This window comes from Calcarisporiella thermophila, assembly GCF_041956535.1.
Source record: "Calcarisporiella thermophila strain CBS 279.70 unplaced genomic scaffold VTP21scaffold_1, whole genome shotgun sequence".
NCBI lineage: Eukaryota > Fungi > Calcarisporiellomycota > Calcarisporiellomycetes > Calcarisporiellales > Calcarisporiellaceae > Calcarisporiella > Calcarisporiella thermophila.
The window spans coordinates 544006-555132 of record NW_027192191.1 but is presented as its reverse complement, the minus strand read 5'-3'; the positions used below and the strand labels follow the sequence as shown (position 1 = coordinate 555132).

Here is an 11127-nt window from a genome sequence, read left to right as displayed (position 1 = left end):
TTCTTCTTCTTTTTTTTTCTTTCTCTCTCTCTCTCTCTCTCTCTTTTGATTTTTATTAAATAAGATCTCAATATAGCACATTGTAAGAAACGCTTACCGCGAGGATCTTGGCCCCCTTCCAAGGAATTGGGAATGGAAGTGGGGAGGCCTTTTCGCGGCCCTGGCAGGAGATCCGATCCAGTGTCTACTCAAAGTCAAGCAGGAGGCCAGTGCAATATCTTCCCGTCGAGTGATTGAAGGAGAGATATCGATTTCTGGGTGCGGGTGGATCCCTTGTTCATATTTTCCAGGAGATTCGTGTGACTTGTGTGCGTACAAAGGGATATCCCCTGAAGGGGGAGGGGGTAAGTATGCTTTACCCGGAAAGAGTGAAGGTGGCTCCTTCAGTGCATCTATTTTACTTGGGTTTTGTCCCATCGTTGAGTGTCAGTGACACTCGGGTTTATTGGAGAGCAGATTCGCACAGTCACATCTATTGTAAAATATCCAGAGTTAATAAAAGCATGTGTGCAAATTTTAAGTCCCAATCCAATTTTTAATGGAAATAAATGGCTTTGAACTCGTCTCACACGTGAGTCCCAATTAGAATATCCATCTGTTATTAGCACCAGCATCCCCCCAAGGACATCGATTGGAATGGCAGGATTTATCGCCGGCCAAAAATACATGTGCAGGAGGATTCGATACTGCCCGGCCCTCCCTGTCCTCGTCGTCTCATTTCCAAAGGGGTGCCTGGGAAAAAGGATAAAAAAAGATGGGCCGGCCGGTTTGAAAACACGCAGAGATAGGGCGATGGTCGGAAGTGAGGTAACGCGATGCCCATTCGCAGAGAGCCTCATGCTTTGAGCGCCTAGAAAGATTTGATGCACGCTGCACTCCTCGGAGAGGCATTTTAAGTTGATTCGCTCGGAACACTGGGATCTGATGGTGGCCCAACCTTGTCCGGCTGCATCATGAAATTGGGGCCAAAGATGCGTAAGGGTGAAGGGCTCTGGTGTTCTCTCTCCTCAGGTATATATGCTAACGTCAGGCGCATCTGGTTTTATTTGTGTAATCCACCTTGGGCCACAATATTTATTGCAGACCAAAAGCGCGCATCAAAAATAATTAAAGAAAACAGGAGTCTTGCTCTGCTGCATCCCTGAGCGGAGAAGCAGAGAGAAATGATCTAACCATGATTCTTGGTCGTGAGGCAAGTGAGGGTAGCGCAGGTCATTGGTTCGGAGCTGCGGTGGCGTGAGTTCTGTAAATCACGCGGGATTAGAGGAAATAGCCTATTGCGAAAAGCGTGATGACGAACCCGTCGCTTGCAAATCTCCTCACATGCTTGTTTTCCCAGAGCTTGATTTTCAACGTAATGGGATGCATGATAAGGCATAAGGACGAGGCGCAGGTACCGGATGGAAAGCATCGCTTCCTATTACAGGCCGAATGGCTGGAAAAGCCAGGATGCAGGATGGTGTCCAACAAAGATCCCTCTGTTTACCATCCAAACTCGCATCAGCCTTTTATTCTCATCTCATGCTTGAGGGTCCACAAGCCCGTGTTTGGGGGGGAAGGGGGAGGAGGGAAGAAAGAAAGAGGAGCATTTATATTTATATATAACCAAAACAAGAGAACAATTAAACATTGATGACACGACTCAGCTTCTGTACCCGATTCAATAGCAGATCTCCCTGCTTGATCACCGCCTGGTATTGCGCATTCTTCGCGTCAGGCCGGTTCGTCTCCACAATGCCGTTGACCTTGTCAATCACGCAATTCAGCCGCCCCGCAGCAATGAACCGGGACAGGTCCCGGTCGATGAACTCCTCGGAGACGCCGAACGCATTGGCCATGCTCTCCATGGTCAGCGAGCGGTAGGATTCGAGCAACTGCGTGTATCCCAGAATGCGCATCTCGCGGACGTAATAGCGCATGTGGGGGAAGAGGAAGCGGGAGGTGCGAAGGTGTGCTTGTTCCACATCGGCTAACCATCAACAAACAAGAGGAGGTTAGAAAATAAGCGCGTGGGATGATGCTGGCGGATTTGCTTTGTTTTACCTAGGGCAATGAAGAATTTGGCATAGTTGCAGTTGTAGAGGGAGGTGATGAAGTCTTCAAGGTGGGGGATTTCATGGAGTACCTCGAGGACTTCGGGCGAGTCCAGTACCTATGCAAAAGAAAAAATGAATCAGAGTCTAGCTTTCGAATTGTACCCTCATCTCTGCAAAGTGGCCCAATGGCATACCCTCTTTTTCAAGTCGACTCTCTTAAGGCTGACCACACTTGTGATAACGGCGTACTTAACGAACTCTTTGTACTCCATGAGCTCTGTGGATGTGAAGGTGGAGAGCGTGTCCAGGAAGAGGTTTGCAGCATTCTTAAAGTCGCGGATCGACATGAGGTAGGTGCCTTGATAGACCTTGAGGCGGTTGCGGCGGTCCCAGTCGCCACCTTCCTCGATGAGTCTGTGTCAAGTTGAGAAAAGCAAAATTAGAATGAAAAAAGCACAGCACCCCCCAGGTCACCCACTTACGTTTTTGCTTTATCTATATTCCGGCTCAAAATATCGTTGTCGTTGAAGAAGAAGCCAATCCGCATTAATGAGAAGATAATATCGATACGTGTGCCCGTTGTCGTGATCTTGTCATAAGCTACACGAAAGGCAGAGATCGCCTTCTCCTACATAATAGAGAGGACTGTGAGCTCTAGTGTATTGTAATTGGAGCATGGCAAAAGTACACTAACCTTTTCACCGATTTTGGCCAAATACTCCGCTTTTGCCAGCAATGCATCATTAATTTCCATTTCTCCCAAGTTTTGCTCTGCATCGGCCAAGCGCTCATCCAGTTTTTTCAGCTCTTCCTGGTTTGTTTCCCGCATTTGATTCAGAAAGGCTTGATCGGGTTGTATTTTGAGATCCTCACAAATGAGCTGGTAGAAAGGCGCCATAGCTAGCAAGAGAGAATGCGCAATCGTAAAATACAATTAGTATCAGCATAATTGAATAGCCTGGAGAAGTGGACGGGAATGTACCATTGTCCTTGATCTCTTGGAAGAGTTTTGCCTTTGCATCTTCGCGCAGCTCAGTTGGACCTTGATTCAATATAAATCTGTAATGCTATTTTTTTTAAGGAAATAAAGATAGATCGCGTAAAAAAGAGATTAGAAATTGCTCTGTGCCAGTCGACCATCACTTAGTGAGAGACATACTGCTAGATCTAGGTTGGGGATTTTCGGGATTTCTGTTTCCATTATGCTGTTGCTTAGTCTATGCTTTCTTGGATACTTTGGCTAATGGAGAGTGAGCGAAAAACAAAGTCGCGAGAAATAGTCCACGTACTCAAATTCGATCGATGACGCACGCGAATTTTTGGTTTGGCTCTACTCTGGTAGCTGGAACGCGATCAACCCTTTTTAATCTAGAATCCTCATTATATAAACTATCATGTCATTGCTTGAACAAGCTGCTAGTCTTAAGGAGAACCAGCCAGAGCAAGCAATTCGGCTTTATCAGGCCGTCCTCAAGGAGAATGGTAAGGGATCGATCGTTCATTTTTGTGACATTGTGATTTGTTTTCGGATAATCCTCGACATTGCACCCTTTAGCGACGGATGAATCCAGCCTTCGTGATCAAGAGCAGGCTCTGTTGCAGCTTGGAGAGCTCTACAAAAATCTTCGGTAAGACTGAGCCTCAGTTCATTCTCAATAAACAACCCTTGCATTCTCTTTCGTTGCCCTCCTAATCGATTGCTCTTTAGAAAACCCGCCGAGCTGGCTGAGCTTATTCGATCTTCCCGCACAATTATGAACTCCATCGCTAAAGCAAAAACGGCCAAACTGGGTAGGTTAATGCTCACGACGACACATCCAATTTCTACCCGAGCTTACGGATTCCCATCTCCTTTATCCTACTAGTGAAATCCCTGATTGACTACTTCACGGAAATCCCAGACTCGATCGCACTGCAAATTGAGGTGTGCAAGGAGAACATTGAGTGGGCGATGAATGACAAGCGTGTATTTTTAAAACAATCGCTGGAGACACGCCTCGTAGCCTTGTAAGTTTATATCCTCTCCAATTGGTGCCTCATAAATATGGCTGCTCACCCCTCTCTCTTTTTCTAACAGATATTTGGACAGTAAAATGTACAGCGAGGCACTAACTTTAATATCATCGCTGCTGAAGGAGCTGAAGCGGGTGGATGATAAGATGGTCCTAGTTGAGGTGCAGCTGCTCGAGAGCCGAGCGTGCCACGCACTTCGCAATCTTCCTAAAGCAAGGGTAGGCTTCAGCTATTTTCTACTGCTCGCGCTAGTTGCAGATCCGTTTATTATCCTTTATTGACGATTTATTTTCATTGAAAAGGCTGCCCTCACCTCTGCACGGACATCAGCCAACTCCATCTACTGCCCGCCATTGCTGCAAGCCGCTCTTGACATGCAGTCGGGTATTTTGCATGCGGAAGAGAAGGACTATAAGACGGCGTACTCTTATTTCTACGAAACACTCGAGGGGTATTCTTCTCAGGAGGACCCACGCGCCATCCTTGCTCTCAAATATATGCTGCTCTGCAAGGTGATGTTAAATTCGGCGGAGGACGTCCACTCCATTATCACAGGGAAACTTGCCCTGCGCTACCAAGGGTCTGATATTGACGCAATGAAGGCAGTGGCGGTTGCCCATCAAAACAGATCACTACAGGAGTTCGAACAGGCGCTGGCCACCTACCGCCAAGGTATTTTGCCCGCAAGCCTCATTGGATCGGTTCGTTCAAGATACTGACCTCCCGATCGTTTATAGAGCTCAGCGAAGATCCTATCATCCGCAATCACCTGGCTGCGCTCTATGATACTCTGCTTGAGCAGAATCTCTCACGCATCATCGAGCCGTTCTCCCGTGTGGAGATTGCACACATCGCAGAGCTCGTGAAGATGCCCACTGCGCAAGTGGAAAACAAGTAAGCATCTCTGCTCTTTTTCGCTTCTGCTGCCGGGAATAATGTAGGGTACCACTTTCTCCCACCATAGACTCTCGCAGATGATTCTTGATAAAGTATTCCATGGGATCTTGGACCAAGGCGCAGGGTGCTTGATTGTATTTGATGAGCCGTGTGAAGATGTAGGTGTTAACTTGTGTGTTGGAACCTTTCTGCGGACGGGGTTATATTTAAAGAAATTGGTACGATTTTTTTTTTTTTCAACACAGAAAACCTACGATGCCGCCATTGAAACATTGAAGCAGATGGGCAATGTGGTATCGTCGTTGTATGAGAAGGTAATTTCCGCGAGCCCTCTCTTTTTCACTTTTGTTCTCGTCTTCTAAATGAAATTTCTTTTTATGGTTGTGCTTAGGCTGCGAAATTGAGCTAAATTAGTCCTAGTGTTAAGGTTATCTCTTGCTTATCTTTTCTATCGCAAAGTATGAAACCCTACAAGTTAAGAGTCTGTTAAGTGTCAATTCTCCATGGAATAAAAAGGATGGATTTTCAACATGCAAAAGGCGGGGCCCGTTCAGGCCCTGCACCCTGTATGCACCTCGAGAAATTCTTCCGCTGCCGCAGCTGCTGCCCGGCTCCTCTCCAACGCGTGAAAAATTGGAGGAATCGGGGAAAGAAATTTCGCCATCTATCCGATTGTACTCAAATTTACTCAGTTTTTAGTCGGCGAACCAAACGAACTAAAAAACCAAAAAACCAGATACTCTTTCGCCTGGTCTGAATTGTTCACCATCGCTGTGTAAATCGGCTCTTTGTGAAGACAGCTGAGCTAGACCGGAGAGTTTGGTCCCCCCCCCCTGTATTCATCGTTTTAATTAACAGCTCTCAATTCTCGTGCCTTGATATCTCGAGAGACATCAAATGGCTATTCGATTCTAAGGAAATCCACTACGAATCCACCACTACATTATATTCCCCTCCCCCCTCTTCTCTGCCAAGTGACTTGATCGTTTTACATCTCGCTTCATCATGCTTATGCCAAACGATGCCGGCGTGGAGGAGCCGCCGACCTTCCGCCGATCTTTGTCGTCCACTCGATCCCAAATGGGAGATTCTGGGATGCCCGCACGCTCTTATGTGGGGACACACAATGTTTTGGATGCCGGCAAGTATCCCGATTCCTCTTGCTCTTTTCTTGCTGGCGCTCATTAACCTTCTTGAACAGAGATGGCGCAATATTCTGCTTCCCCTCACAAAATTCGCGAACAATCCCTGGCCCTCGGCGATTTGGGCATGAAGGAATCCCCAACCATGGGGCCTCGCCGAGACGCGGAATCCACCGAAAGCCTGGATTTATTCGGCGCAGACACGCTCAATAAGAAGCCGGTTGCCTCCAACATCAAGTCCTCGCGACGGAGCAACCTTTCTCTCCTCCTGCAGGAGGCTGAGAGACATCAGAAGGAGGAGCAGCGTGGCAGGACGACCACGGTCAAGTCCACGGTAGGCTACGATAGAACTTCGTATAATCCTCCGCCTCCACCTCCCCCACCTCCTTTACCGGCGCCTCTTCCTCCTTCGCTGCAGCCACCGTCGGCGACGGAGTCGTCTACAGTTCTGGATGAAGGTCCTTCCATTTCAATTGGAGATGACACATGGAGGGAACCACTGCCCGCCTCCTATGTCACCCCTTCGGACTACTCTCACCTGGTCAAGGGGATGCAGCCTGGGCATGGCTCCTTCTGGGAGGGCTGGCTAGGCTCCGACAAAAGTAGAAAGGCGGGAACTGAGCAAGAGCCGCTGCTGGGAAACGGATGGAGACGGCAAGATGGCGGGCTGTACAAATTTTCAAAATGCGTGTCGCCATCGCAGCTTCTGCGCAAAGTGTTTATTGATCCTATTACCTATGTACCTGCGGTGATTTTGGGTTTATTACTGAACTTGTTGGACGCGATATCTTACGGTAGGCCTACTCCACTGATTATCTACACTCTGAGAGTACACGCGCACTGATGGTGGCTCTGTATAGGAATGATCACCTTTCCCTTGAATATGACCTTGTTTAGTTCGTTTGGGCCGGACGGTATTTCCATGTTTTTCGTTAGGTAATCGGCTTCATCGCCCCGAAACTGGCCCTGCTCCAGTTCTAAACCTCATTTTATTTTATTTTTTTTTTCATTTTTTATTTGTAGCTGTATTGTGTCGCAATTAGTTTTTTCACTGGGCGGGAGTGCATTTGCCGGTGCAAATGGGTCAATGATGATTGAAGTGGTCCCCTTCTTGCATTTGATGTCAGTTTGCGTATTAAGTGAATGGGTTGTGAGTTTAATGCTAACGTTTCGTATACATAACGCTATAGAGCGGAAACCATTGTCTCTATTGTGGGTGAAGATAAGCCACATGAAGCCATTGCTACTACCATTCTCGCATTTGCCATCAGCTCGATTCTTACCGGGCTTGTGTTCCTTGCCCTTGGAGCGTTCAAGGTGAGTAAATCCGCTCGAGATTTTTGATTCGAGGAAAGGCTGACCAAATTTGCGTTGGGTAAAATCTCAAAGCTCGGATCGCTCATCGAATTCTTCCCGAGGCACATTTTGGTGGGTTGTATTGGTAAGCGTCTGCGTATGATCAGTGCCAGCCGTGTTTGCTATAATTGATGTTCCCCCTCTCCCGAATAGGTGGTGTGGGCTGGTTTTTGGTGGTGACGGGGGTCGAGGTATCGGCGCGACTCAAAACGAATCTCACCTATACCCTCCCCATGTTTCGACACCTATTCCTCGACGGCCATGTGTTTGCATTGTGGTTCTCGGCATTTTCGCTTGCTCTTCTGCTCCGTTTCCTCCAGTCACGTATTCAAAATGCCCTATTAGTGCCCCTCTTCTTCATGGCGATCCCCGTAATTTTCTATGTGGTGATCGCCATCGGGGGATGGCCTATGGAGGACCTGCGCAGGGATGGCTGGATCTTCCCGATGCCAAAGAGCAACGTGCCATTTTATCATTTCTACCAGTACTTCGATTTCCGAGCAACTAACTGGGAGGCAATTGCCGCTACCATTCCCGCCATGCTCGCTCTGACCTTCTTTGGCATTCTTCACGTCCCGGTGAACCTGCCTGCACTTCAGCGCACGACAGGCCAGGAGGATGTGGACACGAACCGGGAGCTAGTCGCGCACGGTCTTTCGAACATGATATCCGGATTGGCTGGCTCCGTGCAAAACTATCTTGTCTATACCAACTCGGTCCTCTTCATGCGCTGCGGAGGCGATAGTCGGGTGGCGGGCCTGATGCTGGCGGGTGCCACCCTGGTCATTTTCTTGGTTGGCCCGTGGGTGGTCGGTTATGTGCCTGTGATGATTGTCGGCGCGCTTATCTTTCATTTGGGCATTGATCTCATTAAGGAGGCCGTCCTCGACACCTGGGGCATCGTGCACCCCCTGGAATATCTCACTATTCTCGCGATCATTTTCGTCATGGCGGTGTGGGGATTCATCGAGGGGATTTTCGCCGGCATCATCATGGCCTGTGTCTTTTTCGTCGTGATGAATTCACGCAAGTCGCCCATCCGTGCCATCTTTTCTGGCGCATCCGCGCAGTCGACGGTGCGTCGCCTCTACCGACAACAGCAGTTCCTGCGGCAAGTGGCGAGCCAAATTCTGGTGATGAAGCTGCAGGGGTTCATGTTTTTCGGGACGGTCAATGCCCTGGAGGGGTCCATCAAGGCGATGTTCGCCCACCGGCAGTGGCAGTACCACCCCATCCGCTTTCTAGTGCTTGACTTCCAGCAGGTTAACGGCATTGACTTTAGCGCTGCCGAGGCCTTCATTCGAATTCGGAGGCTACTCCGCGCAAAAGACGTGTACATGGTGCTCTGCGGACTAACGGAGGGAAGTGATGAAGCTCGTGCACTGCAAGGCGCCGGGATCTGGTCGTCCGAGGAGGACGATATTGTGCAGACTTTTGAAAATCTAAACGGGGCTCTGGAGTGGTGCGAGAATTCACTGCTTCAGCAATATTACCGCCGCTTATCGGTACTGGCCAAGCGTCGCCAACAACAGACGGGCACCCTGGACGTGCCAAATGCGCGGAGCTACAACAGCGACACGGGAGTTCTATCCCAGGTGGGAACGCCGCGAGGTGCCCTCATTGACGAGGCGACCCGGCTGACGATGCAACAGGAAGCACCTCTCCCGCAGGCGCATCTCGCACAGCCCTTCGCCTTGCTCTGGCAAGTGTTCCAGGATATATCCCCCGACATGGACCATGATCTGATTTACAGACTGGGTGCGCATTTCGAGGGGATGAAGGTGGAGCGCGGCAGGGTGCTGTGGAACTCCGGGGACGAGGCAGACGCCCTCTATGTGGTTGAGCATGGACTCCTGCGGGTAATCCACGAGTTTGGGTTGTGCAACAACGACCAGGACGCCCCTCGTGCGCCAGTCGAGGGCAAGCCTATGTTCGGCGAATCGGTTTCGCAGGCGTTCGAGTCCATCTTGCCCGGCACGATGGTCGGGGAACTAAGCCTTTTCGCAAACCGGCCGCATTCCACCCGGTTGGTCGCTGATATGGACAGTGATGTTTGGTGTTTGAAGCGCGAATCATTCGACCGAATGTGCAAAGAGGACCCCTCCACCGCCCTCTCCTTTGTACAAATGTCTTTAAGCTATCCATCGGAGCGTGTCAATGCCGTGACCCGCTACGCGTTCCATATCGTAGCTTAGTTGCATGGTGGCCGTATTTCCGTATATTTCCTAATTTTTTTTTAGATGTTTGCTATTTTTTTCCGTGGTTTTTTTTTTTCGCTTGATATTCCGACGCAGGGAAGAAGAAATTGTACTCTCCCGTTTTATTTATTTTGACTAATTCTTCCAAGGTGGATGCTGAAAAGGATTAACGCAATCTCAATTATCTCACGAATTTCTCCCTCGGTCTACCCTTTTTATTGTCAAACAAAAACACAATATCTGCAGATTTCTTTCTAACTCCCATTGAACCATGTTTTTATTTTTCCCTTCTCTTTCTATTGTTTACTTATTTGATTTTTCATTTTTTTTTCTTCACGTTCTTCATGTACGTTGCTGCTCTTAGAATTGCAAACTGATAGAACCATTTTTTTAACTATCCTCTGATTGATCTCTGAACAATGCCAGAAATCGGGTCAAACTTTGGAAGCGAAATTCAAAAATCTATCTATTTACACGGTGGGAGAGCAAGTATGAAAAACTAAGGGAGAATGGATCAAAGAGTCAGTACTAAGACGTGAAAGTGAACCAAACAACGCCTAAATACTTCGGCTATATAAGCAAGGAAATGAAGAATTAGCGATATCGCTAATTCATAACAAGGCTTATCTAAGAAAAGGCATCTCTTTCGCCCCCATGTCCGTCAATGACATATCCAGAGGAATAGAGGGATTGTATTTGGAAGAAAACATCCAGGCGTCGTTATCCAAATTGCCCACTATATTTCGTAGCCGGTCCACAACATCTTCTACCATATCTATTGAACACATAAATTGATTGGTATTGTAAATACGGATGGAATGTCAGGGGAACTCCAGAAAAAGTACCAACTGAGCAATTTACCTTCTCTTGTGCGATCGCGAAGCTCTGACTCTGTTTCAACGATATGTGCAACTGAACTCCAGTCTTCTAACACTAGCAACGTATACATCATAAATAACGATTCCGTCTGACCCTATAGAGCTCTGCGACAACACTTACTCTCTAGCCGTAAAGCGCCTCCAGCCGAAAGTTGCTCTCCTAGCGCTCTACACTCTTCACCCTCTTCATCCCCTTCCATATCTCGCGAACCACTCATTTCTGACTTAATTCTCGCCACAGGAGTCACTATGTTGGTTATATCTGGCGGAGAGCTATCTACTGCACTTGGGTAATGTCTGCTAATCTGTAGTCTCTGTCTTGCTTCCCGACCTGGCCGTGGCGACGGCGAAGAAATGGAAGCGGCAGGTGCTAGTGAAAAGGAGGGGGAACGTAGATGGTGCCGGCCATTTGGGTTGGAGGATGAAGGTACATTCGTGGGGGTATTTGGCGAAAGAGAGAAGGAGTTTTGTGAGAGATTGAATGAGAATGAGCTATTGGGATTGGTATTTGAATTGGTAGGGTCCGGATTGCTAGGCGTCGCCGAGGAAAAAAGCCCGCGTCGAGTGGAGCGGTGTGCCATTATTTACACTCTGACTCTGATCGCGC

At 48.4% G+C, this 11127-nt stretch overlaps 4 protein-coding genes across 4 annotated transcripts; 2 read left to right on the top strand and 2 right to left on the bottom strand.

Annotated features, from left to right (window-relative positions):
- Window positions 1-1622: 1622 nt before the first annotated feature.
- Window positions 1623-3237, bottom strand: VTP21DRAFT_247 (uncharacterized protein; the record flags this gene model as incomplete). Its single annotated transcript, XM_069392666.1, has 7 exons — window positions 1623-1969; window positions 2044-2152; window positions 2231-2450; window positions 2519-2664; window positions 2731-2936; window positions 3019-3103; window positions 3196-3237. 7 exons carry the CDS (start codon window positions 3235-3237, stop codon window positions 1623-1625), a joined length of 1155 nt encoding a protein of 384 aa, XP_069256626.1.
- A 193-nt stretch (window positions 3238-3430) lies between these two features.
- Window positions 3431-5355, top strand: VTP21DRAFT_246 (uncharacterized protein; the record flags this gene model as incomplete). Its single annotated transcript, XM_069392655.1, has 10 exons — window positions 3431-3518; window positions 3592-3664; window positions 3745-3827; window positions 3902-4043; window positions 4114-4267; window positions 4352-4721; window positions 4787-4943; window positions 5014-5104; window positions 5192-5260; window positions 5338-5355. 10 exons carry the CDS (start codon window positions 3431-3433, stop codon window positions 5353-5355), a joined length of 1245 nt encoding a protein of 414 aa, XP_069256625.1.
- A 596-nt stretch (window positions 5356-5951) lies between these two features.
- VTP21DRAFT_245 (uncharacterized protein) lies at window positions 5952-9639 on the top strand (the record flags this gene model as incomplete). The annotated part of the gene is made up of 7 exons (XM_069392644.1): window positions 5952-6087; window positions 6148-6882; window positions 6949-7024; window positions 7112-7210; window positions 7279-7405; window positions 7478-7529; window positions 7598-9639. 7 exons carry the CDS (start codon window positions 5952-5954, stop codon window positions 9637-9639), a joined length of 3267 nt encoding a protein of 1088 aa, XP_069256624.1.
- Window positions 9640-10265: 626 nt separating this feature from the next.
- VTP21DRAFT_244 (uncharacterized protein) lies at window positions 10266-11101 on the bottom strand (the record flags this gene model as incomplete). The annotated part of the gene is made up of 3 exons (XM_069392633.1): window positions 10266-10417; window positions 10504-10575; window positions 10642-11101. The coding sequence occupies 3 exons, from the start codon at window positions 11099-11101 to the stop codon at window positions 10266-10268; spliced, it is 684 nt and encodes a 227-aa protein (XP_069256623.1).
- Between the last annotated feature and the right edge of the window lie 26 nt (window positions 11102-11127).